At 35.0% G+C, this 27,856-nt stretch overlaps 2 protein-coding genes across 8 annotated transcripts in view; one reads left to right on the top strand and one right to left on the bottom strand.

Moving 5' to 3' along the window:
• Positions 1 to 1,008: 1,008 nt before the first annotated feature.
• On the bottom strand, positions 1,009 to 25,935 carry LOC105462978 (phospholipase D2). Of its 7 annotated transcripts, XM_011709931.1 has the most exons (16): positions 25,379 to 25,935; positions 25,059 to 25,220; positions 6,256 to 6,456; positions 5,548 to 5,908; positions 5,342 to 5,462; positions 4,827 to 5,250; positions 4,515 to 4,756; positions 4,105 to 4,372; positions 3,876 to 4,035; positions 3,549 to 3,800; positions 3,213 to 3,471; positions 2,911 to 3,131; positions 2,597 to 2,833; positions 2,277 to 2,517; positions 1,419 to 1,748; positions 1,009 to 1,340 (listed from the first exon to the last, which is right to left on the bottom strand). In XM_011709931.1, the coding sequence occupies exons 1-16, from the start codon at positions 25,389 to 25,391 to the stop codon at positions 1,239 to 1,241; spliced, it is 3,594 nt and encodes a 1,197-aa protein (XP_011708233.1). In that variant the 5' UTR covers positions 25,392 to 25,935; the 3' UTR covers positions 1,009 to 1,238. The 7 variants fall into 7 exon arrangements, with proteins under 7 accessions (XP_011708233.1, XP_011708234.1, XP_011708235.1 ...); XM_011709932.1 differs by lacking the exons at positions 25,059 to 25,220; positions 25,379 to 25,935 and adding an exon at positions 7,312 to 7,391; XM_011709933.1 differs by lacking the exons at positions 25,059 to 25,220; positions 25,379 to 25,935 and adding an exon at positions 6,883 to 7,256.
• LOC105462979 (mucin-17-like) overlaps positions 12,713 to 27,856 on the top strand; it is a 39,416-nt gene continuing 24,272 nt past the window's right edge. Inside the window, exons 1-2 of the mRNA XM_011709938.1 lie at positions 12,713 to 13,220; positions 16,568 to 16,658. Coding sequence (XP_011708240.1) covers positions 16,569 to 16,658 — 90 coding nt within the window. The 5' untranslated portion in view covers positions 12,713 to 13,220; position 16,568. The remainder of the gene's footprint in view (positions 13,221 to 16,567; positions 16,659 to 27,856) is intronic.

Here is a 27,856-nt window from a genome sequence, read left to right as displayed (position 1 = left end):
TGTGGTCAATTTCAATTATTATTTATTATAGCCTTACTACTATATACGAAATATTGTGGCTGTATAATTGTGGATGGAATGTAACAGTTTTATACTTTGTTGTATTAATAACTTTCTGTAAAATATTTATACTAAGATCTACATTTTAGAATCATATAATTTTCTTTTTCAATATTATTGTAAGCTACTTTTATTTTTTCAAGAAATGTCTCTTCTTTATTGGTAAAACACAGGTACGCATTGAATCTTAAATTGTAGACAATTAAAAAAATATAAAGATTTGTATATTGTTTGAAATTGAAGATTTTAGTGTATCGAAGTGATTTTGTATCTTCTTTACATATTTAATTTTTTGGACAGAACGTAATTTGCTTACTTATTATTTCGATAGAGATTTTGGATCACTAATTACATTACTTCTACACTAATTACATTATTTAATCTATTAATATATTAAAAGATTAAATAATGTAATTAGTGATTTAATTTAATCTCTGAATATATATTAATACATATTATATATTAATGTATAATTATTAATATACACAATACATATATTTTTTTATAATTTTGTTAGATAATTAAATATGTTAAAGTTTAAAGCTGCAATATTTATTAAGTAGTAATGCCTATTAGATTTGAACAAAATAAAATATATTTGAGAAATAACAAAGATATAATTATAGAATTTTGGTTCAAATTTTAGTCCCTGATTTATGTTTAGAAAATAATTTTACGCTTCACACAATAAAAATATCAAAATTAATCTGTTTGATCAGATAAGTATCAGATAAAAATAATATATAATTAATCATCATTATATTAAAATACTCTGTTGTAACTCTATATTTATAAACAAAAAATGTATTATTTAAATATTATTTGAGGTATTGAAAATTATTGCGTCTAAAGTGAATTATCCTTATATTTTAAATTAGACATAAGTCGCTTGCCGGAAAAAATCCAACTAGCCATTGTCATATGATGCAATATAAAGTACACAGACAGAAATTTAATATATCTATACGCTAACAAAGTGATAAAAAATTTTTTCCTTTCTTTGTTCAACATTAATATGAAAGTCGTATAGAAAGTAAACAAAAAAAAGAATCATCTTTTACAACACGCCCTGTCTAATGTTGTAAAACAATTCAGTGGAAATTTTCGATTATAAATTTGTGCCCAATTCGAATAAATTGTCAAAAACGTTTTTGAAGTTTTCGAAGAAGAACGTGAACTTACGTCCACAAAGCGGTTGGCATCATTCCTTCTACTGTCCCAGCTGCAGGTTTCAAATCTTCATTGCATAAGAAATTTAATGGCAAGTCGACCAAGTGTCCCTGAAGAAAAAAAAACACCCGTTCGATTTAATCAAATGATAAATCTATGCGCAAGCATTTAAAGCGCTCGACACTTACCTTTATGTTCTCCACCATTTCTTGCGCTAATAACGGGTCGGATATGGAGAGAGGTACTTTTTCTTGATATTGTTTCAATATAGCGAAATTGACTATTTTATCGGTGGGGATACAGTGAAATACTTCTTCGTATATCTCCGTATTTTGTTTGCTCCTAGCGCACCATATATCCTTGTAGAATGATTTTATAACGACGTCATCGATATTGATGTCTTCTTTAGTATTCAATAATCCTAGGTGCTCGCGGAATAATTGCTTTCTCAAGGAAGAAGCAAATTTGCCGCTAGGGAAAGGTATATCATTCATGCGTCCATCCTCAAACTCCTGGTCCTGTTTTACAAATATTACAGCTTTGATTAATTAAAACTGATAAAGAGAAGAATGTAGAATTGCAATAAAGTAAGAATTTATTTGAAATAATACAAAACCATACAAAAAATATAAATAAGACAATATCAAATATAACACACAAATTATTAAATTGTAACATTCTGTTAAAAAAATTGTGTTGACAATTTACATATAATTATATATATATAATTAATACGATAGTAAGATAGTCGTAAGTAGTCGTAAGATTTATTAATTTTCGTATATGCTATGCACATAGAAATAAGATATTTTCATCATCAGAAAAAAAGAAATAATTATTTGAAGCTTATTTAACACTGATAATATTAATTACTCATTATACTCATAATATTGTCATAATATATATTTTATCTTATTGCATATTTATCTAAACAATTATTAAATGTTTTGCAGGGCAGCAAAGAATGTTGATCGGTTACATTGATTAAGATTGATTCATATTGAAAATTCAGGCATAATTAAAGTCAATATGATAGATATACTCACATGAATTATTACAGCTATTTCGCTGTCCCTTGTGGCAACCATACTCCTGTCATTTATATTAGCCGATCCGCAGATTACTGTTTTGTCATCAACTATCATTAGCTTACTGTGAACATAGATAAGCTCGGTCACCATCGTGCCGTTTAACATAGAACGAGTTCTCAAGCCGTGGAACGTGATGTATTCGCTAGGATCTTCTATACCTGCCTCCAACAGCTGACTTAGAATAGCGTCCTTTCCCCTGTTATTCCGTCAAACAGGAAAGAGATTTATATCGCTTTTTTTCCTCAATTTTTATATTTAGTTAAGTGACGCGCTACCTCGATATAGAATTGTAATTCCAATGAGTTATCGCCCGTAACGCCGTTCCGCTCGGTCCTCCAACCTCGCCTTCGAAACCCGGCAACAACGGCATTACGACAAACACCCTGAATACCGCGCCTTCCCTGTGCGCTCTCAGGATTCTTTTCAGCAACGTCTCGCCAATTTGATTCTTCACGCCACCCTTCTCCACGGAGGCGAGCGTTATGAAAAATTGATTTTCTATGTAGATATATCTACAAATTTATTCAAGTCAATGAAATGTTACACACACATATGAATTTATGATTGACATATGCACGGAATCTCTTACCTTTCTGCCTCACTGATGGCCTGGATGTAAGCTTCCTGTATGCTCCGCTCTACAGTCTCCGGATCGAGAAAGCCAGCCGACCAAGAGCTCACCGAACGCAGTACTTGACACTTGACATTGTGCTTGTTAGCCTCTCTGATAAACGGAGCGTAGCTCCTGCAGTCTTTGTACGATTTCGGTAATAAGTAAGGATAGCACGAATTCAGTTTTGCTTTTTCTAGCTGCAACAAGTAGTCTATCAGTGATTCATCATCCTGATTGGATATATTCAAACTCAAGTACATGTTACCGAGTATGTGTACCTTGGCGGCATTCCAACGCTGTATAAAATGCCTAGCCACGTCTCTAGCAGCAGCATTTTGCACTAAAACCCCTATGTCGTGCCAGGGCATTCTAGGAGTAGTGGTTCTATCTACCAGATCCTGATACGGCTTCTCAAGATCGTTGAAGTCCTTGACAATGAAATTTGTGTAGTCTTTGCCAAGCCATAATTTTGTCACCGTTGATCTCAAGCTGCAGCCATAATCCACTGTATCCTCAGTTTCGGATAGCGCGAGTTTGCTAAATTAAGAAAAAATTGTATTGCGTTTAAAGAATGAATAATGATATAAAGTATTGAACGGGAACGGCATTCGTACTTCTCTTCAACGTCTTCGACGTCCGCTTCGTGAGAAGTGTACACCATATTAATTAATTCCTGTCTCTTCACTTTCACGGTGTTCTTCATTTTATCGACGGTTGTTTTGGCGACATCGAACAGATTCTTTCTTTGCGTCTCGGGCGTATTGCACTTGACGCCTTCTCCCTTTTCTTGCAGCATAAAAAGTGAATTATCCGTTGACAATGTCGACAACATTAAATCCTTTTGCGTTTTCTCATCCATCATCGGCCTTTAGAAATAAATCATGTTTACGCTCTTAATTTCAAGAGTCCACACGTAACATTGATTAAATAATAACACTTACATTAAAGGCATGGATCTCGTGGTCGCCATAGCAATGGTATTCGTTGCTATTGCTAATGGTAATAGCACGTGTCTTTCCGTACAGCCCAACACCTTTTTACTGCTGGTATTAGTTAGCTTGTCTCTTGAAGGAATGTAGATACTCGATTGATGAATGGATTCTACAGTTGACATATCATTAGTTAATGCAAAGAATAAAACAAGACTAAAATGATTCGTATGATATTTACCTAAATCTGTCAATCTGTGTTCGCTGTTATCCCATCTGCCATAACATAAATCAATGCCACCAAGAAATGCTAGAGACTGATCGATGGCCACGATCTTTTCGTGATGAGCCCAAAGAAATATGCCTGCCCTTGCGTGATCTGGATGTCTCAATACTTTTATATTCTCAGGACATTGTTCCACGAGTTTCTGTTTGCTGTAGTAACTATTTATGCCTAAAGCGACTTCAATTTCTTTATATATCAGTATAAATATTTTAACACCTTGTTTCTACAAAAAAAAAATTTATAAAATAAAGACATATTCTCATTACACATTAAATAACATTAGATAACAATATATCAATTTTAAACATGTGACATTTGTGTGTTAATCAAAACGTTATCAAAGTATACAATATTATAACACTTACTGCTTTTCTTTGTAAGATTTTATCCAGGCGCCAATAGTCTCCGCCGGGCATGGGTCTCTTCATGTGAATCTCTGGTGAAAGCCACCAATCTGCGATAAAAATTTCTTCTTTGGCGTTTTCCAATGCGTCGGCCACGGCAGACATATAATCGGCTCCGTCCACGAACCAAGTCGCGGATATGGATGTACGATACGGAGCAAACGAGTTATGCGGATTCGTTTGTATAAAATCTCTGCCTGCGCCTAAAATTTAATCAATTAGACACATTGAACAGAGACACAACATTATACATTAGGCTTACTGAGATCTTACCTTCTCTATTACTAACTTCTTGTATAAACTCCATCCATTCCTTAGCTTTTCGTTTTGTCCAACACTTGATAACTATATGCCTACTCAGATTAGCAATTTGCATGCCGCTTCGCGAGCCCGTGGTATACACTCCAAGACTGATCCCAAAGCCATTATCCATCAAGATAATAGATCCTATTCTTCCGTCTTGAGGATTAAGATACGCAACGAAGGTCTCCTTAACGACAAGATGCCTCTTCTGCCATTTGCCCCAGAGAGAGGTGCAGAAATAATTGCACTTGATACAGAATCCGCATTCGCCCAAGCCGAAGAAGTTGCATCTCGTTTTAGCGCCCGATCCGGTCCGTTTCAAAATCGCACCCTCCTTCCCTTTCATCCCTAAGTCAGCCACAAAGGACAAATGTGAAATATCCAAAAAGTTGATCTGCAAACAAACGATGATGGTGTTTTATTGATGATGGATTAATTGACCTCTTCAGATCAACTGATTTGTTATTAGCGAAAAATATACTTGCAGTTTCAGAGTGACGTCTGTAGATCTCTATGTTGAGCAAGTTGCTTAGATAATCCTCTAATTCCTTTCTTCTACGACTTAACTGCTCGTGAGGCACTAGAAAGTCAGGTTTATTAGGAAACCTGCGGAAGTGACATTTCAATTGTATTATTTTTCTAAATTTTTTTCACCGTGATTACGAAGAATCATAACGTATTATTATCGTACCTTGGTAGAGCATTTCGTCTGCCCTTCTTCTCGCCCGCAGTTCTAAGATTTTTCATGCTGTTCCTCCTCTCCCTGTGGGATTTCGTAGGGAAAGGTATGTTCAAACTAGCACGATATATTTTCAATTGATTGTGCAGATATTGAATGTGTTTGTATCGCTTTTTGATAGTCCAAACAAAAGGTCCGTGTCGAAATTCTATGGTGTACAGATTTGGATGCAGGGGATGCGCGGTCACGCTACGTTCGTTATCAATTATTCTTACATGCACCTCTTCGCCAGGAATAAATACGTTGCACATTTGACTTTTGAGCTTTGTCGATGTATTGTGCACAACGGTGAAAGGTATTACACCAGAGGTTTCTAATAATACAGGGAAACAAAGGAACATAATATAAGACTGAAAAATCAAAATAAAATAAAATGAAAGTAGGAGGACAAATTAAGATTGCCTTCCTTTCTTTTTATAAAACATAAATTGTAAGAGTGAATGATAAGGTGAATAAATTAGGAGTAAATTAAGTAAATCATTTTAACATCATTTAATTGAAAATAATTAAATTAAGAGTAAATTTATCATTAGTAAATGGAAAAATGACAGAGCAAAAACTGAGCAATATGTGTTAAGATTAATAAGATAAGAAAAGAGAACAAACATCAGGGAATATGCATGACCATGGCATGATGTTATGCAGAATACAAATTCATACCTCTACTATCTGTGCATTCCGTTTCCATTTCCTCCTTACGAACACGTATCGTTTCGCCATTTTCATCAATCGTTATTTCTAATGATTCAGGTACTTCCAAAGCGTCATCAAATTCAGACTCTTGTGACATCACGCGGGTTATCCCATGATGGGCCATCTCGGCCAATTCGGTGATTTCGTTGGACATCTTTGGTAAGATTTCTGTAAAGTTTTCATATTTTAATTTTAATTAATATTCTAATAATTTTATTTTTCATATTTTTACAATCCGCAACACCGTAAATACGCCTAATTATTATAATAAAGACGCACAGTAATATGTATAAATGTTAGTAACGTGTGAGGCTACCAAATGTTGGTCCTGATTAGCAAGATAGGTAACAGCAAAAGGCATGAAAATAGACTCTCAAGATTTGATGTGAGAAAAAGATAGGAAATATCTTGAGTCACGTCGATCACGTTGATAAAGTACTAGATAAGTCACATTGTAAAAATATCGGAAAAAGAAAACACCGCTCGACTTTTTCTCGCCGAAAAAGTTACCCTCGCAACAACGCTCATACAAAAGAGAAGCCACGTATACGTGGGTGTTTATCACATCTTGCCGATATGCATAACAATATTCACCTCACTTTACGCAGGGGGCCACGATTCTAGCCTAAAAGCGTCCCGCCTGATCGAGCATCATCGACGGACGCGTACCCCCCCCTCTCCCTCTCCCTCTCGCGCCACAGTATACTGCGCTCACGCTCTCTCTCTCTCCCTCAGACACCCGCGCCGCGCGCGACAATGCATCGTAACATTCGTAACAATGGTCCGTTTCGCCTCGCCGCGTCGCACGACTCAAGCGATGATCATCGCGACTGACCGATCGCGATCACCCTTGGCCGCGTACGCGGCGCGGATTACGTATGTACGTTATATTACGCGATGATCCGGGCGATCCGGCGCGGCATGGCGCGACACACCGCGCGTTTACTCATCGCGATGACCGCATGGCCGATCGAGCCAACACCAGTCCGACCACACTCCGTTTATCCAATCCAATGTACTCACCAATAACTATAGGTATAACATGCATCAAGTGACATTATAAACTGCGTTCTCTCGCGTATCTCGCGCTTGCCAGGTGTTACGAATGTATATACTTAGGTATGTACGTTCGAAAAAAAAAAAAACTCGGAAAAAAGAGAAACGGTTCACGGAGCAAAAGCGCTCGCGGCCGAGAACGGCGCGATTGAAAATCAATTTGTTTCCATTTACATTTTGTTGTCGCGCGAGAAACGCAGAAAAATATTTTCCATATTAAATCTGGCGCGTAATGAATTTTCACACATAGGTAGCGAAATCTAGATTCGTTAAAATGCACTGTTAAATCTATAATAGTGCCAAAATAAACCTTATTTAAGTCGCCACTCTTACTTAATAAATAGTTCTTTTTTACTAAAACAATTATGGAGTTAAATAGTTTAAAACTGTTCAAATTTAACCCAAATTTGGGTTAACGCTATTGCATTTTTTGATATCACGTAATATTATTTCCGCGTCCTTGTTTTACATCTAATCACCGACCGAGATACCTGCATTAAAGACTGCGTGATTTGCAGATTATTCATAGAGATGGTAACAGTAGAAAAAAATTGTTATTTTGCGCTAATATGTGATATTACATAGTATTAAGTATTCATAAAGCATTTGTATATAAAAAAAACTCATGATTTTAATAATACATTATTCAAATATTTACCCAAGCAGATCACGATATCGTCAAAATGATGTTAAAATTATTCATAACTAATCGAAAAAGGACTCTTAATTATCGTTTGCACGTCATTTAAGACATTTAATTTAATGTCATTTTGATGTCATGATGACTTGTCGTTCTGCTTGGGTATGTTGACAATCGCAAATTTAACATCAACACTCTTCAATTATCTCCGAGTCCTTCGAGCCTCTTTGATAGTCACGAAAACCTGCAGGAATCCGAGAACGGTCTTTAATAGTATCTCGTCGATGCCATAATTAAGACGATCATGCTGAATCATGCAGCCTATTTTACCGATTAAATACAATAATTTTTGTGTGTATCGAGATCTCCACGTACTTTAATAGATTTGGAAATCCTTTTCCAGAATTAAAGTATACGTACGCATCAAATGCGTGTCCTCGAACGCTCGCAGTTTATGTCGAAAACAAAAAAAAATTTTTACAATTTAGAATATGCTCTATATATGGCATCTAGATCAGCTATCAATTAGTCAAGACATGTGCTTGATATATGAAAGCTCTACAATTCGTACCTACGAAATTACGGTGACTAGACTAGCGGATTACATGCAATGAATATGGAGTTTGTATATATAGATTTAAATTTAAATACTTAATTTTTGAGAAATCTGCACGAATAATCTTAATTCGTTATGATGTATGTGTATGCAAAATCAATAATCACAACATGGTTTCTAGGATCTAATTAAATCCGATGTAAATTAATTAACTTATTGGATTTCCAAATACTCTGTTCCAATTCAAAAAATTCGAAATTTGAAATTATTTGATGGTTCTCGATATCCGCTGAAAAGGGACCTATCTGAAACTATATGTCGGTAAAGCGGTTGTTTTTATGTAAAACAGGAGAGAATGTATGTACTCTCCTCCCCCCTCCCTCCCTCTTCGATTGAAAAACCGTCTTGAGTCTAATCTCAATTCCTTTGTATTTTAATGAATGTTTTGCTATTGTCCTGTGAAGAATTCGCGCTTTCGCTTCGGTCTGAATGAAAAGAGGGGTCGTCACCGATGAGTCGAAGTATCGAGAAATCGTTCGACTTTCCACTTCCTTTTAACAGAGTCGCGTTTTCAAATAGAAGCGGAGTAATACCATGGCGTCGTCATAGTAATATTAGCGCCAGCAGGCACATCGCGAAAGTAATTGGATCGCGCGTGTCATTTTCTCCGTGTTTTAACCGACTTTCCGACGTGGAATATCGGCGATATCGTGGATATCTGCACGCGTTATCGACCCCCTTAATGATCCACTTCACGACATGAATGTCAAGGAGAAAGCGACGTGTCGTGATGTGCTACACAATTTTCTATCAGTTTTTATCGATACAATTTTGTATTAGTATTTAATTACTCGCATGTTAACCGTACACATTTATCACATTATGAGGATGTGTTCAAATCAGTTAATAAGCCTTTTAACTACACTTTCTATATATATATACTTCGTTTTCTTTTCTTTTTCACGAATCATATTTTCATCTGTTTTATTTTAATGGTAAGGATAAGATGAGAATTAAACGAGCAGAAAATTCTTTTCCTTCAAAGTTTCAAAATTTATGATTATAAAATTTTTTTCTTCGGAGTTATGAAACTCTTATTTAATTTCTATAATCACAATTTTACACGAAGAGATATTTATACAAACATTTATACATTTGCGGGAGGTACTTCATTGAATAAAGATTTGAAATGATAAAAATGATGAGCACACACAACGCGTGTAACATCATATCTTTAGAGAAATCCATATACGCGTGCGATTCTTATCCTTGGAAAAGATAATGAATTCTTGTTAAGAGCTCTAATTATGCCTTGTCAATGACTCACTGCTCTAATTGCATACAAAATTAAGATTTGCTAAAAAAGTGCAACATATTTTGTAAAATCATTTTTTTTAAATCAGTTCTGAAATAAGGAGAAACATTTTATTTTTCTAACAATATTGTGTACAATAACGTTGAAAGTTATTCCAATAAAATAATTTAGGAGATATTCTAGGATTGCGGTAATAATAGTATAAAGAGAAAATAGAATATTTTCCATTACATTTTTAAAAATATTAATTAATTTTAATGTTTAATAAATTCATTACTCACATAAATTTATTACATAAAATATATCCGAGTTTTACATTTTATAATCCTTTGCTGTATACACATTTAAATATCTTAAAATTCTTGAATATATATATCTGCCAGATATCCTTGGGATTACATTTTGCTATTAGGCTATGGGTACTTCATAGACCACTCTTTTGACCTTATTTGTTTCGCATTATCTTCGAATAACTCGATCAGTACATAATTAATTATTCATCACATGCGCCCCTTTGTTTAAACGCGATCCTTGAACCTATTATTATATATATACGCCACGTGCATATCTCCGAGCATTTCACATCCGGATTGCATGCCAAACGAAAGTACAAGGCTGGCGCCAGAATAACAGCTGATTTTATTCAGTCATTCCACACCGTTCATTGCGAAACAGAATATTTATATTCACGATCATTCGTGATAAATATTATTCTAAATTGTATTCCTTGCTTAATACATTGCTTAAATTATTTTCAATCTACTATAATAAATATAAAAGGAAGAATATTGAATAATTTATATATATATATATAAATAATGCTAAAAACTAGTATTGCGCAAATAAATCGAATATTTTATTGCTTTGATTGAAAAGCAATTAAAATCCAATAATAAATCCATGTGCGAATCAATACCGGAAATAGAATCGCGATATTGAGAAATCCAATCTGATAATACGATTAATTGGATATATTACATCGAAAATTTCGAATCTCACTATCCAATCTCAGACTTTTTAATTATTATCTGTTGTTATCTAATGACCCACCCGCTGCGAAAAATTTCGATGTACTTGTATATAAGACGCATATTATAGGCGACACAGACGATTATATCAGCGACTGACGCTGTGAACGCGTGTGACTTTCTTGCCAGTTGTTTTATTTATGCATATTAAAGGTATTAAATACAAGGATTATATTTCAAGAGTAATTTTAATTTAATAGGGCATCACAGTTGAAAGGCGTGACAAAACTCGATTCTTATAAATAATAAAAATAATATTCCAAGTAGCGGAATGACGTTAAAGATGATATAGTGACGTCTAGTAGACCAAAATAGACGTCACTATGCCGTCTTTTGATGTCACTCTGCTACTTGTGATCTAATTGCAGCAATTACTAAACAACAAACGTTTAACGAAATAAGTGCTCTGAACGTTCATAGATGCTTTACACCTCATATTAAGTGACGTTAATTGAGTGTCTACAGGCGCTAACAACGATAGGATTAAATCATATATCCACTTCTTATATAAGTAATAATATATGTATAAGACGTAATTGTGATGAATATAATTGTAATTTAAAATTTAGCCAAAATTATTAATATTATTTATTACTAGTTGTAAGTAGATTTATCTCAAAATGTTTTTGAATTTTAATTTAATATGGTTTAATAGCTAGTTTTGTTAACAATAAATGCAATAAATTTAAGCGAATAACTTGAATGAGAGAGTGAGAGAGAGAGAGGATATCTCGAAAAGAATTTATTTCGACCTTCCTCGATAATATATTTCGAATCATTTTACTCCGTAACTCCTTGAGAGATCCTTTCTCTTTAATTCGCGGCTGCAGACCTCTTTTCTTTTACTCTCTGCGCGTACATCGAGTCCATTCCACGATAAAACCCATGCATTCGGGGAGTTAATACCTTATATCTGAAAATGGTTCAAGGCCTTGTCCGCGAAGCGATCTTATTTCGTGCACAAAGAAAGTCTGCAGCTTTGATCTGCGAGCGAATAACTTATTTATTCGGTATAATATCTTTTGCGTTGTACGTTTGCGTTTATATCTTGTACAGTATAAAATCGATATATACACACGTATTCGTCGGCCGAGCGACAATGATTGTAGCCACAATGGGTGCGGAAAAGGGGATTCAATGGATCCGGTATTCATGCGGTGAGTAAAGAAAGCTCGACGATCTGACGCGAGCCGATCTGACGTGAGCTTTCTTTACTCGCCGCATGAATACCGGATCCATTGAATCCCCTTTCAAATAACGGCTATTGTCCGACAGTATCAAAATATGTTCGTGAGATAAGTTGTTATATCTATTCAAATTTAATGTAACTTTAAATCCGCGTGGCGACAATCGATATTCCGGACAGCACACGTGCCCAACGTCGGAATATGTAAGAAGATGTAATGACGATCTCAAAAGACATTATTAAGACATCTTATTTTAGACACCGTGCCTAAATGACTTCTTAATGACATCTTTAAGAGGTCTTATATCTCGATCTTCGACATGCGGCAGCCGTTTGGGTCCATTCATGATTTCCCGATCAAGATCGTTACTGCGGAGGAACGTCCCGTCCGTTCGCTTTCCGTAGATCGTCCGTCGATCGTCATCCTGGTCATTTTTCACATTGACGACAGGTAATGGTAGTGATGGCGATGGCAATGGTGATAGGCAACGGCCGTAGCGGCGGTGGCAGTTGCGACCGGTAACGATGGTGGTGGTGGTGGTGACGGTGGCGATCGCGTGGTGGTGGTCCCACATTCAGGCGAAAGGGAAAATGCTGGTCGAGTGGCTCTTTTTTTCTCTCTTTTTCCCCCCCGGCTGGCGACCGGGATTTTTGACACGGCCGACGTTCGATCGTACTTGCATTTGTCTCGGAGCGCTCTATCCGATCCGTCGCCGTCGCCCGATAACGACCGTCCCTCGTGCAACGAACGCGCGAAAAATCGGCGCATCCGAAGATGCGTCACGTGCATCGTCCCGCCTGACCCGTCTGACCTGGCCGTCGTCGCTTCGCCGTCGCGCGCGAATTTCTGTGTGATCTCGACCGATTTTTTTTTCCTCTCCTCTTTTCGTTCTTCTTTTCTTCGGAGTGCCACACGGGAGTCGAGTTTCAGGTCCGCGAACTTTTCGAAATTTCGATTGAAGTAGTGTCGTTCGTCCCGTATTTCGATCGGCCGCGCGGAGATTCATTTATTTCTTCGATTTGCTAAAGTTTCTCTCTCTCCGGCTTTAATCCGCCTTCGGAGAAAGTATTACGGATTGCCGGGGCGAATTGTGCTGTGGTGGCTCGGAAATGAGACATAGGATTAGACACGACTGAGCTGTAGCTGCAAGGTGAGCGTGGCTTCGAAAATGTCGAAATTGTGCGTTCTCCTAAACGGCCGCGCCGCGGTGCGGACCTCCCGCGTCAACGAGCGTATTTAATCGATCATTTATTACTTTGGTCTTTACTTCGGTTATTTATCGCGCGGTTAATTAATCGCGCGAAAATGAGATAATCGTAGGACACAGGTCCCTCGGTTGTATTCGAATTTAAAGCGCGTATCTGCATGCACGTGCCAACGACAATTCGTCGTTGCAATAATTACGACGGATTGTCGTTATTATATACAGTACGCTCATTTTCACATGTCGCGGTTGATTCTTGTCGCGCGCGGATCGCAAGAAGTGGCCCAGAAGAGCGCGCAGCATTAACGAAACCGGACTCGGAATTAACTGACCGATACAACTCGGCAGACCACTTTCACGTGCGCAAACCGCCAGATGTACGACCTCCGTTTCTTACGTAAAACTCGGGCACCCGTGTAATCGTAAACGAACGACCGTTCAAATGTTGAAAACTTCTCATTTCCGTCGAGCGTGTCGTTTCTGCCGTAATTTCACTCGATGACATTTCATTTTTACCATCGAACGCGAGATGGACGCTCCAAACGACTTCAGGCAAAATTAGCTCGTACACTCTAGCATGATTTTATTAGCTCGCGCTTACAAAGTGCACCGTAAAGAAAATGAGGATAATTGAATGTATGCCTTTTATAACTCGTGCCGCAACATTTAGTTTCCAATACTGAATGCGTACAAATTAATGCACACATTTTATATTACTGTGTTAATGCACGACAAGAATTTAAATTTTTTAACTATCGGTTTTTTAGTCCTTAAGCAGATTTGTCGGATTTTGTTATCATAGTTTCAAATTGGGAAGTTAATTCAAATTAGGCAAATATCTTTCACTAGCATTTCTCAGATATTTTCTATGTGTTTGTTGTATTTTTATTAATCACTATGGATATATAAATATCATTATCATAGTTGGTCTCTCATGACTGAGAATCGTAACCAGAATTACGTGCAGGGGTTATTGTAGCCACTACGTGCGCATCTTTTCATTTCTTAATTAAGGGATATCTATAATACGAGTAGTAAGTCGTAAACCGTAAAAAATTGACCAATGTATATTGAATATTCTTCTCATATTTGACTGTGATTGAGAGTAGTAAGTTGTAAGCCAAAAAAATTGACCCAAATACTGTAAAGTATTCTTTATTCTCAAAAACATGATAATCATTGGTGCACAAAAGTTTTCAAATGTTTGAGACTGTCTAAATACTTGTCAATATTTGGTCAATTTTTTATGGCTTAGAACTTACTACTTTCATTGTAGATGAACTCTTAAATCTTTGATTTCCGAGATTCTTTCTTTCTTTTTAATGAAATGACACGATGAAAGATGATTTTCTCTCTTAATTAATCGGTCTTTCATAAAGAAGATCGTAATCTCCATCTGATGCATCTTCACGCATACTCCATGATGACTATTCTTGGCAAAGAACTACTCTCTCGGTGATTTTCCATTGCTATCTGAGATGGTAGCGATCGAATAAAAATCCGATGTGTTTTTTATCGAATTTTAACTCAAATCTTTGGCACAGAAAGCAAGCGTACAATCCTCTACGCCACGATCGCTACATGAATAATACAAATACAGCAGTTATTTACGTAGTGTTCACACACACATATATATATACGAGTATATATATATATATATATATATATACATATATATGAACATTAAATTTAGTTGGTCGTTCTATATATGAGTTTTGCATGTTACAAAATAGTATTCCTGAAACGGCTCATTACAGTATCACCGATCGCGTATACTACACAAAAAGAATTTACTTTCTATCGACGCAAGTACGAACGGTCTGCGAGAAATTAAAGTTGATACTTTGGTTACGAAACCTACGTCACTTAGTTCTAGCATGTAAACTTGCCGCTTCTCTGCCCTCGCATAAAAAAAAGCGCGAGCGCAAATATTTGTGTTCGTAAAGCTATTCGGCTCGTAACAGGCGTTAGAGGGAAATTTGTCGATTTCGACGTGCTATTTGCGATCAGCGAGTATCTCGGATAGACAGACGAAATCATGAATCAGTAATCGCTACGCGTTTGCCGTGGCATTACCATGGAACTGAATGGAACAAATGAATCATTAGATGTCTCGGAGCGACGATAATTCATGCACGATCGTCGAACCTTCCTTGATATCGATCTTTCTCCTCTCGATCCTCCCACGATGCTTCCATTCATTCGTTCATTCATGCGCGCGTGACAAACGTGAATAAGAGAACGGTCGTTATAATAAAATATTTTCTTTTCTTCGTAGTAAATGCATTGTAGATATTTAGAATGTTTTAGGATAAGAAAGACGTGAAAACTGAAAAAATATTAATTAATTTGAATCGTACTTTGTGATAGATATTACATAATAGAACGATATTTTATAAATTGAGATCAATATTCTTTACATAGTACGTAATAAATAAATTTTTCTTTGTCATATAACAAATTCGACATAACGAAAGCCTTCTCTGTTTCTTTGTCATGATTATTATATATCAGTTTCGTGTTAAAACCAGAACCAGAATATTTGTGGGCGGGGGAGAGGGAACAGTACCACCTCGCTGCTTCGAAAATAAACAGCGTAGCCGATCGAGACTAACAACCGGCAAGAGTAAAAGTAAATTTGAGCAAGGCAGGCAATGCCTTACGTTTGGTCCGCATGCGTGTACACTCGACCCGAGTCCACTCGGTGTGCATATTGAAAAGCAACTCATTTTCAACTTGTATTAATATAAGAAACTTGAATTCGCGAATTGGAATCAGTATGATGTCACGATGCGACGAAATACCACGTCAAATGTCATGTCGTTATTTTTTCTGGGTAAACGTTGCGTTTATTTTTGCGTAACGTTTGTGACATTAACAAAAAATTAACCCGTCAGATCTATACTATTTTTAGTCAGTTTTTATTTATTAAAGTTATTCCAATTAGAATTGACTTTTTTATTTAATTTTATAAATAAAAGAATGCCAGTTACACAGTTGGAATTAGTTATATAGAGGCTTATACAACAATTAGATTTACACAATCATTTCTTAACATGAGGCGATTCTAGTCTTAATTTAATATTTAAAAGAAATAATAAGTACAAACACAATAAATATAACGACAATATTTATAATAATTATAATTGTCTTATTCCTAATTATCTTATACTTAATTAGGAAAATTTTTATTAAAAAGCATATTAATGTATAATTTTTCATAAATATATCTGTATTCCGTCAACTGAAATTTATTAATGTTTTATTAAAAAGGACTTCTTAATATTTTTCAGAATGGCTAGGACGTTTTCGTTGAGCTTGATAGTGGCGTTGCTGCTGATCTTCGCTATTACCGAAGCTTCTCGTGGAGAACAGACTAATCAGGTAATTGATTATCAGAATGTGTGATTTACATAAGTGTAATTTATATGACACTACGTAACAAATATAGAAGATCCGTCCTTCTAATTTGATATGTATAAATAAATAATTGTTTGAAAATTATATAATGAATTAATAATATATATATAATACGTTGCTAAATAATTATAGAATATTTTTTAAGTTGGTTTAAAAGATTAATTTTATATTTTAAAGTCAAATTTGAGAATATTATCCGCAAGAAGAAAAAAATTATTTATGCATGCGCATTCATTAATTAGAAGGCGAATAGAGTCTAAATATAGTATAAATGTCCTATTGAAGAATGTATAAACTTCAATTTCTAACACTTTGCGCGTTACATGAAGTACGTTATATAAACACAAACGTAAAGACGCAGCGACAGGGATTTTACAAGAGCACAATTATCTATAAATTAATGTTCGCGAAATACACATATGAAGAGACCGGCAAGATCCGTTTTGCACGTGTTTTGTGTCAAGGATGTGCCGTTTGATGCCGGGCGTTTACGACATTGCAACGTGTTGTTTTTCTTTTCTTTTTTTTTCTTCCTTTTTTTCCACGAAGGCCGTCGACCCAGCGGAACGAGTCGATTCGTATTATTCGACTAAATCGCGCAAGTGAAGTTGCACGCGGTGCCTCGGTGATTAGAGGATGCACCGAGGAAGGAAGCAGTTCCTTTGCCAGATGATTACTTGTATAACAATGGAAAAGATAATTTTCGCGAATGATTCACGATAACAATACTTCGTTTCTTATTTGTTTATTAATCACGTTTATTAATTACGTCGCGATTTAACTTAAACATAACGTCATCTTATTGTTTCAATTATGTATAGGATAGTCGAGATTTCACTTTGATGACAAATTTCTTGATTAAATTGTAGTTTCCTTAACTAAAAAATGTCGAGACATTAATAATTTCCGTATTATAAATTCAGGCGAATGACACTTTCGCGAAGTGCAATAAAAAAAAACAGAGAAACCTGTTATTTACTTAAATACAAAATTCAGAGTTTTCTTTTTTCATTTTTAATTTGCAATAAAATTATCCAAATATTTAACGATGAACACATTATACAGTTGCGTCAAATAACTATCTCTTTAATATTTTTTTAAGTAAAACTCATTAAGTAAAATTAAAATATTAAATTTTTTCGAGAGTTCATTATTAAAACGAAGTTAAAGTGTAGTCTAGAATAAACTGCTATAAAATAAGAATTACTTCCCAAAATTGTACTTAACATTTTTTGTTGACGCAAATCGAATAATTATAATTTATGCATTCGAAACGTGGCGAACAATGAAAGCATGATATCGCATAAAAGAGAAACTAGAAATAGTTTGCGACTTGTCAACGTGGTGAGTCATTCGTTTTTCCCTCTCGATCTGTATACTCGGATGTCCAGATTCCAGCTATTCGTTTTGTATTTGCCTATAATAATACGATTGCCAGGAAGATCTCGGACGCTTTCGCCGGCTCTCTCACCGTAAAAGTTGTTGAAGCGAGTTTGTGATGTACGAGAATACATATAATATCCGCGCGTTCCTGTGATCAAAGAATCTATTAAAAGTAAGAATTCAGATTAGCATATACATTTTTTGACTGTGTATGAGGAAGCTCGATCGTAAATACGCTTACACCTACATTGGAAATTATATATTATTAGCAAGACGCAAAACCGTGAAGGGAACTTTCCCAACGTTTCAAAAGCTTGCGTGCTATCTTTACATGTTACTCTAGCCTTTTTCGAAATGATTTGATAAAACATAAAAGCATTATCGTTTAATTTTAAATTGAGATGAATCGTTGAAAATGTTTAGAGGATAAAAAGATATAGCACTGCGTTTCAACATGTAATAAAGATTTCGTATTTTTAATTGAAATTTAAATTTTAAATTTAAATTTTAAATTTAGATGAATCGTTAAAAATATTTAGAGGATAAAAAGATATAGCACTGCTTTATAATACATAGCAATGTGATTACGTAATATTAATTATTAATGTTTCGTAAGATGCGGATATTATTTAATAATAAATATATTCTATAAATCTATAACAAAGGGACATTATAAGACAATCTTATGACATCGAGTTTAGTTCGCAAGAATTAATGAACACTTCGGAGAATTAATGTATACTTCACGACTTTATCATTCTTAATGCACGTTTTATTCGAGAAAGATAAGCATGAAGTGATTTCCATCGAATACAAAACTGTGAAGTCAAGAATTTTCATCATCTTTTATTATTCTATTCGTTACAAGTATCTATTATGTCTGTCATATCTATATTAATGTTCTCGTTCGACTAAGTTTCGCACATTAAGATTATACCGATCATTTATTATCATTAGCTATATCAATCAATGAACATAGACTTCAACGTGGACTTCAGTGCAGTTGAAGTTCAAGCCGACGGCAATGATTCGACACGCATGAACTTCTTGCTTATTCCTCTATACTCGGTTTTATATAACAACTTTTACGACAGAGAAATGTGCTTACATACACGTACGCAATAGAGGAAAACTTGTAGAAAATTTTTATGGAATAAATCTATTACAGTTTTTAACGTAACGAAAATAATTAAATTAACAAAGAGACAATAATAGTTAAGATTTGACGTATTCAGAAAGACTTATAAAATATTCCAATCTACAGAAATCTAGATGTCCAGAATCTAGTTTGTTCGTTGCTATATAATTTGTAAACTCCTATTCTGTGCGTTATCGTTGTTCGTATGATTATAGTTCTTACGTTTATCAAACGTATAAAAGCATTTCACGCGCCAATCTAGATATCGAGGCGGCGCACAGATACAGCACGGAACACATATAAATGGAGTGAGAGGATAAGAAGAAAAAAAGAGATCGCAAGTTTGCATGGACCACGCCTAGTCGTGCGCCGTTCGCTTTTAGCGAACGATATACCGCGTGGTCGAAAATATCTCCCCCGTGCTCATTCTGTTTTCGTAATGTTACAGTTGGATACGGTAAATGGAAAGTAGAATATAATTGAATGTAGAAGCTATAGTTGAATACAGTCGATTACAGCTTGAAAGTCATAGTTGTGTATCGGCAATTGTCAAGTAGGTCGTATTAATTTTTCATTAATTTGATAAACTAATCATTAAAAAATAATTTTCTTTTTCTTGTTTGCTATTATTAGGTGGATATCATAACTATTATTGAATATAATAGCTAAAATATATAAATAGAATATAATTGAATACAATAATGTTGAATATTATAGTTTGACGGTCACAGCTCTCTTTTGTCAATCGTCAAGTAGGTCGTATATCACGCTCTACTTAATCACGTCTGTAATAACCTAATTAATTAAGAAATCAAAAGGAATCCCAAAAGGAATTGATATTGCCGTTGCTAAAATCGTTAAATTCAAAGACTGAGCAATTTCGTTTTCATTAGTATTCGCGATTACCTGCGCTAGCGTGGCAAACGCGCGTATTCCTTCTCGGTGAACGTAAGCGCGATGTTGATAATTATTCCGCTGTGCGCACCGATGATCATAATCTAATGGAAGCAAGAGCGAGATGATTTTCTTATCGATTTAATAACGCGTTACGTAAGGCGAGCTGCATTTCTTATTCCAGGACGGCTTTTTTTTTTTATCATTGTGTAAGTGGCTCCCTTACAAAGCGTCGTCGTCGCCGGCATCTCTTTCGTTTCGTCATAATAACGGATAATTTATGTAACGGTATGAAGATCTCGCGATTTGTAAATCGTCCCGACGGAAATCAGCGCACGCGGTTCAAGGCGGACGCCTCTTACCTCGTCATATGTCCTCACTCTTATAAATCTTATAATATCCTCAGGAATGTAGTTTAATAGATCACTCTTGAATTAAACACGGGGATGTACTCGGAATAATTACGATAATGCTATAAGATATCGAAACAAATTCTTTGCATGTTTGTTATACAGTTTTGTATTACAACGAGACTTCTATGTGCACCTAACGTTTTTCTATTATATATAATTAATTGATAGAATTAAAGGCTATTTGCTAATTATGAGTTGCACACGTTAAATTTTATACATGAGCGAAAGTATTTAAATCATCAGTGAGAGCCTGCAGCACTCAATTTTGCCGATCTCTCGAGCTGGTTTCCTGGATCCCGCTGTCACCGAACGGAGTATGTCAAAGCCTCTGATTAACGTCGCAATCAATTCTGCAAATGGATGCTAATCGCGAGATCCTTGCCTCCGTTTCTTTCTCGAACCGGCGGTTGGCGCGAGGCCTTTAATCAGAAACGCAAAATTATACGCTCTAGTTGAAAAAAAAAGAAAAAAAAACGTTTCGATCGAGACACGCTAACAAACGTTCATTACGTAGGACTTGTCGGGGCTGAATTCGTCGCCAGTACTTTTTTGCCGAAGGAATTACGCTTTTATGATTTAACTCCGTGATTTACATCAATCGACTGCGTTTCAGCGCTGCTTTCGTTCGATCTCGAAACGCGCTCGCGTATGTATGTGCGCGTGCACGCGATTGCGTATATATCACGTATATAAACGCGCGCCTATATGATGCTTTATTGCGCGTACCTACACGAGTACGCACGAGCACGCGCGGCGGACAAGTGTATATATCTATACGTCGCGCGCAGACGGATGTAGCACGTTGCACAAGCGTGTGCGCGAGTGCGATCTAAATCCGAGTTTTCCATCGGAGAAAGCGCTTCTTCTGCATCGTTTACCTCAGGCAGACTTCCTGATTTATTTGCCATATCTTGGCGCTGCCTGCGGTGTCCCGTCTTTCTTCACTCGGGTAGCTTTTCGCGTCTAAACGTCCGCGAAGAGAACAAGACGTATATACATGCATATATCATGAAAAAATTGCAATCGCACTTTGGCATTCTGTTACCCGACATTTGCGTTGCACTTGTGTTGCATGATATACTAATTGGGTGATACTGTTACGATATACATACTAATTAGAAAATCTAGAGAGGCAAAAGATTGTTACTATAATTATATTCTGCGAAGTTAATTAAATGTCAGAAATAATGTAAAACTTATATAACTTTTTTTGCAGAAGAAATGTGCAGGGTATAAAATTCTACGCTAGTTATTGAAAATCGAGAATGTACGATAGGTGTAATATTTTAAGAATACTATATCGAATACATGTAAAAAAAATTGAATAATATTCTTTTTCATTTATATAGAGCAATAGAATTGGATAGTATCGAATAATAGTATCAATGATATATTTGAAATTTTCTTAATTACATCAACGATAACATATCACGTTGCTAAACATATATACATGTTAAACTCATTGTTAGTAATGGCTCGCTTACATAAAGTGCTTGGGAGTCTGCAATCAATTATAACATGAGGTGGTTGCAACAGAGAAAGAGAGAGAGAGAGAGAGAAAACCGTTTTCTTACTCGTTCTACCTGTGCATTCGAATAACGATCCAACGCGATTCCAACGCGGTCTTAATTAATTGCGAGAACGAGCATTTATTGTTCGCGGTCAATTCAATTATCCGGGAAATAACGCGAGAAAAAAAAACGCTTGTTCAGAATGAAAAGTACTTTCTCGTGATATAACCCTTGAAATTATTCGCGATATGCGAAGATTGACGATACACGTGGCACGCAGTAAAATGCAAATGCCAATAAATCTTCTCGCTGAGAAGTTTCTTCCGCTGCCCCTTCCCTCCATAAATAACTGAAAAGCGACAAATGATGTATGAAAAGTGAAATGCGAAAATTGCTGCATTTTTACAGCGAGGTGATCGAAGTTTTAGCTTCCAGATTGTCGTGTGACGGTTGTGCAATGCAGATCTTTTTACGCAATGAGTTGTACTTACGTGGAATTATAGGCTCAACTTTAACCTGTCTAATGAGAGATCTAATTCTTTTTTCTCGCGTCAGTACGTCGTACGTCTTATTACAAGAAATTAACTTCGAACTGAATGGAAAGTGCAGTCAGGCAAAACCAAAGCAAAAAAGTAATCGTATAGGCAGATATAATTTCGTTAGATTTCGAGGTGTTTCGAGGTAATACGAGACAGTAACTTTTTTTCGAATTGATATCATAAAAAGAGTTCAATTTCCTGTCATATCCGTGGCAAAAAAATTTTATGCATGCAATGTGTCGCGTTTTGATCAAATAAATTAAACATTACATAATACATTTATTTCTTTTTGAAAGTTATAGTAATATTTTATGGCTTTCTTTCGCTTCTTCTTTCTTTCTCAATTTCAAAGGACTTAAATGTTAAACCGTTTCTTATGTTAAAAATAAATTTTTTTCACATTTGCTTGCGAAGGCGTTAGCTTAAGACGGTTAGCTTAAATATATGAAATTGTCTGTAAAATAGATTGCACACTGAATAAGTAAAGACATTTGATATATAACTTCTTGTCAGAACTGTCGAACGAAATCATTAACATATTTCGTAAATTTCTTGTGAAATATCTCGCATTTAATTTTTTTTTTGAAAGGTTGGATACCAGCAGAAGGATGCGCTTTCTCTTTTTTTCAGATTTCCAATGATAGTTTCCGCATTTCATATACGAATGCATAAAATCAGGGTTAACTTTTAAGGGGCCATAAAAATCGAGACGCATAAATTAATCTTGCCATATAAATTCGAGACACGCGATAATTATCCTGAAAGGTCAGAAGTCGAAAGATAGTATATTAACCTATCCTACACGTCGTTTACGCTGCACTCAACTTTATAATGTTTGCATATGCACGAGTGTCCTTCAGCTATCGCTCGATTTCGCTCGTTAGCGGGAAAAGTTGCTTTATATTGCAACGTTCAAACTCTTAGTCAAGATTATTGCATTCAGGTGATTCATTTCACATATGCCAGGTGCAGAAAGCTCTTTGATATCACTTGATCATGTGTCAATTGACAAACATTTTTCTACATTAATATTTACTATAATATATGTTTTATATAGTTTAAAATTAGTATATTTGAATTTTATGCATATTGCAATTTAATAAAACTGTAAACAAGAGTGCTTTATTTATAGAGAAACTTTAATTATGTCAGGCTAAAAATACATTTTTATTGATATTACATGATATAAAACATTCTAGAATTATCGAAAACTTAATTTTAAGAAAAACATTAAGAAAATTAATACAATCCTAGAAAAATCTAGGTAAAAATTATAGTTTGTTACAATCAAACAATATTTAGCATTTTAAATATCTTACTAGTTATTCTTTAGTTTTTTAAAATTCACTGAAAATTCTGACAGAAAAGTACAAAATTTATTCGAGTTTAAACAAAGAATAAGATTACGTAACTTAATTGGTTTTCTTCAGGCTGCGAAAATTCTTCATTTATTTACGCTGAATTATGTTGATTGTTCTAAATAAAAGTAAATTAAATATAATGATAATTAATTACATAATTTTTTATTTTTCATATATTGCATAAAATAAAATAAAAAAATATATATATATATCTTTTTATAGTATATTATATTTTTAAAATATCTATATGTCTTTCTTTAATTAAGATTATCTATATTTTTATTCAGTATATTTCATGTATGTACGACATCTCTCTGAGAAAGAATAAGAGTTTGAGTGACGATAAGAGTAAAAGTTTAAGTGAAAGTGACGATTCTTAAGTAAACTCCGTTATAAACTGCTTCAGTTGGGCTGGGTGCCGAAACCACACCCTAAAAATTGGGATCCATTCGGACCAGTTTTTTTGAGGTCGCGCTTATACTTTCATTACATGCGTGACACGAAGATACTAAATAAGATAATGAAGCCTTGAAAATACGCTGCGATTTTAAAACTTCCTATATTTGTTTCGCCCAAAAATGTTAAGCAGTTCAAGTAATTTTTTTTTAATCATGATTATAAATACATTATTAAAACTTTTCCTCTATTTATCCTTTAAATAATATTGAAACAATATGTTTTATTGCAGAATAGAATACGGACTTGAATCTTTATAGATACGTATTTACAATCATAATTAGGACCTTTACAGAAATATTCAATGTAAAATTCAACATATAATAGTTTTGATAATTACATGTAAAAAATGGAACATAAAGCAAATTTATGATATAAAAATAATGATTTGTATGTATATTCATACGATTTAAATTTATTATAATTATTCCTCACCATTACTCTTCCATTGCTTTAAGCGTGGGTACTAATAGATTCATTTGAAGCCAACTACATGTGAAGTAAAACGATAAGGAAACTGTAAATTATATAGCACGTAAGCGGAGTATACATATAAACAAAGAATTAATAAAAGCAGAGCGATTAACAACCTTGCGACAATGCGGTTCTACGAACTTTCGCAAGAAGGCGATAGGCGTCAGACGATAAGTACGGAAGGTCGTTACGTACGCGAGAGCTCGCTCGAATTAAATGGGTTGAATATAATATTGTCGATGTAAATTTCCGTCGGGGGGTGCGGGACAAGGACAATGACGCCCAGACGTAGACGACCCTCTTGATTCGACGGTGTGGAAGCAGTCCACCTTCGCGGAGCGGTGCCGAGCCTCTCACCTGTCGAAAGAACACTTTTCCAATATCCGCACGGTGCGTTACAAGCACCGCACGATTTCGTAATCGGCCGTCAGGCAGTCAGGCGATTCCGAAAATTCCCGTCGATTTCTACGCGTTATAACTGTATTAATTCGACTTTCTTTCGCGATTTGCATTACTTCCTCTTCGCATGCACCATCCCGGAACTCTGCGCCGCCGTTCCTTTCTTTCCTTTATGAAATTCCGTCGGCAACGTGCGCCATTTCTTCCCAGACGAACCACTCGATCGTACGTTGCGTATCGTTGTCAAAAATATTTACGCATTTTTTACTTTTTAATTATTTTAAATATTCAGCATAAAGAATCTCGCGATTCTCGGTCATCACTTTTCTTTAAAAATGTCTACATCGTAATGATTTACTCGCGGAAAAACGCAAAGAAGAGAGAGAGACATATATTCCATCGAGATACTATTCTTTCACTGTTCTTAAAGACTTTGCTTTTCGAGTTGCTAAATGCCCCAGTAAAGTTTCCTTATCTTTTATCTACGTCACTGAATGCGTTAAATTTGCATACCGCGAAGAGTACTTGCGTATTCTTTCTTACAATCGTTCTCCAATTTTCTTCGTTTCGATTACGCGTAAATTCGATCGGCTAGGTTCGCGACAGTTCGCTCTTAACGGCATACCTTGCGGAATAACGTTGCGTGACGTTATACACTGACTTTTACTTTCAATATCGATAGTATCGACGACGACTAAAAGGAGACTTGGACAGATAGTAATGAAACTAGAACGTGTATTCATATATCGTGAATCGCGCACGGCCGCGGCTGTTTTCTAAGGCATCATATTCATTTTACATGTACAAATATGAGATACACTTAGATATTTTTGCTTAAACAAAAGTATGAACAATAAAAAAGAATTTTTTTTTAAATTAAATGACTACTAATTGTGAAAGATAGTCTTGAAGATCTATATAAGTATATTTCGTTAACAGATTATTTAATATTTGTATACACACACACAAGATATCTGTTATTTTATTATAATTTGTGATAATATTGTGTAACATTTAAGCATTCTTATATATATATATATATATACAGTCGTGGACAGATCGGTTGCGGACACTTTTTTTTATAGGTTTTTAATATGTATTTAATATACATAATATATATTTTATGGGTAACTAATATTTTGCAAATGCGAACCACGATATACTATCTTTAGTCTAGAGACCAGTATAACACCAATCATGGTTCGCATTTGCAAAGTATTATTTGTGCGTTTTGAAACCTATAAAAAAAGTGTCTCGATCCGATCTGTCCACGACTGTACATATTATATTTTATATCTTAAATGTTTAGACGATATAAGAATCAAAATTTTAAATGCTAATTAATAAAATTCTTTTTAACGTAGTTATTTTTTTTAGTTCTTTATTATCGTATAAATATATCATATAACTAAATCTACAAACGCATTTATTTTAAAGATCTGGATTTTTTAAAATCCAGATCCACCGATTTACTGGAAACTTGAAATTTTTAATTGTTAAAATTCTCTGAATTTATAAATCTTCTCTATATTTTTGATTATTTAATTAATCTTTGAAATCTATAGCCAGTTGCGATATTTCTGTACCTCTGAATTTCTATATTCTTATATTATTTAATGAATTTTATTAGATTTATCGATAAGTAGATTTACAGTAAAATTTTATTGACTGCAAATTAATTTGATACGAAAAATCGCAACTGCCCCAGAAAGTTGGAATGGATTGAAACTTAAACGGTACTGTCGTCTCGTTTGCATCTTGTGCAAACTTCCAGTATTGAAAACAAGTTTGTTGCAACTACGAAGAAGAAAGAGAAAAATTTCAAACGAGGGGTGTGCACGCCAGAGCCGTTTTCCTCTAAGCATCGGCAATGCAGTCGCTGCATCAGGTCAATGTAGTCACGAGTGTTTTAATGCTGCTTATTAACGTTAACGGTGAAGGTATAATCCGTGACGAATAAGGCCTACTTGCCGTGTAACAACTGGAAACGCGATTAATTGCATTCGTCGGGTATTATTGTCAACGATAGCCGATCGATCGAACGCCGTCGAAACTGGTTATTACCATTTGCGTTAATCCCAACTCCGGAGGATTCTCTTAATTGCATAATTGGTACCTTCTTGGCGATTTCGTCAGGGTATGGCATCTTCGCAATCGAACTGCCGCGCGTCGCTACGACTTTTCTTCCTCTCGATGGCGAAGTCTTTGCTCCTGATTAAGGATACATTTCTTTTTTTCATATTGAAGCGCAACGATCACAATCCTCTTAACTGTACGTTAATCAAACAATTATAGTCATTGATTGATCGTTTATCGATCACATAAACGAGACTTCTAAAATATCCCCGGGCGACTATTTTATGTACTTTCTAAGTACCTTATAGAACATACGCGGTAATCCGTTCTTATGAAAGTTCCTATGCCTTTTACTTCGCGTTTGCCGTTACTGTCAATTATCTGACTAACATGAAGAAGCATCTTGATTATTGAGCAATTATCTCATATCTCAGTATATATCTAATAATTGTACAGATATTAATCGAGTTAATTTTTTTAAGTAATTATTAAAAATACTTTTTTTACCCATTTTTTTT

This window comes from Wasmannia auropunctata, unplaced genomic scaffold (assembly GCF_000956235.1).
Source record: "Wasmannia auropunctata unplaced genomic scaffold, wasmannia.A_1.0 LD336092.1, whole genome shotgun sequence".
Classification (NCBI taxonomy): Eukaryota; Metazoa; Arthropoda; class Insecta; order Hymenoptera; family Formicidae; genus Wasmannia; species Wasmannia auropunctata.
The sequence above is the reverse complement of the archived record's forward strand: the minus strand, read 5'-3'. Positions and strand labels throughout refer to the sequence as shown.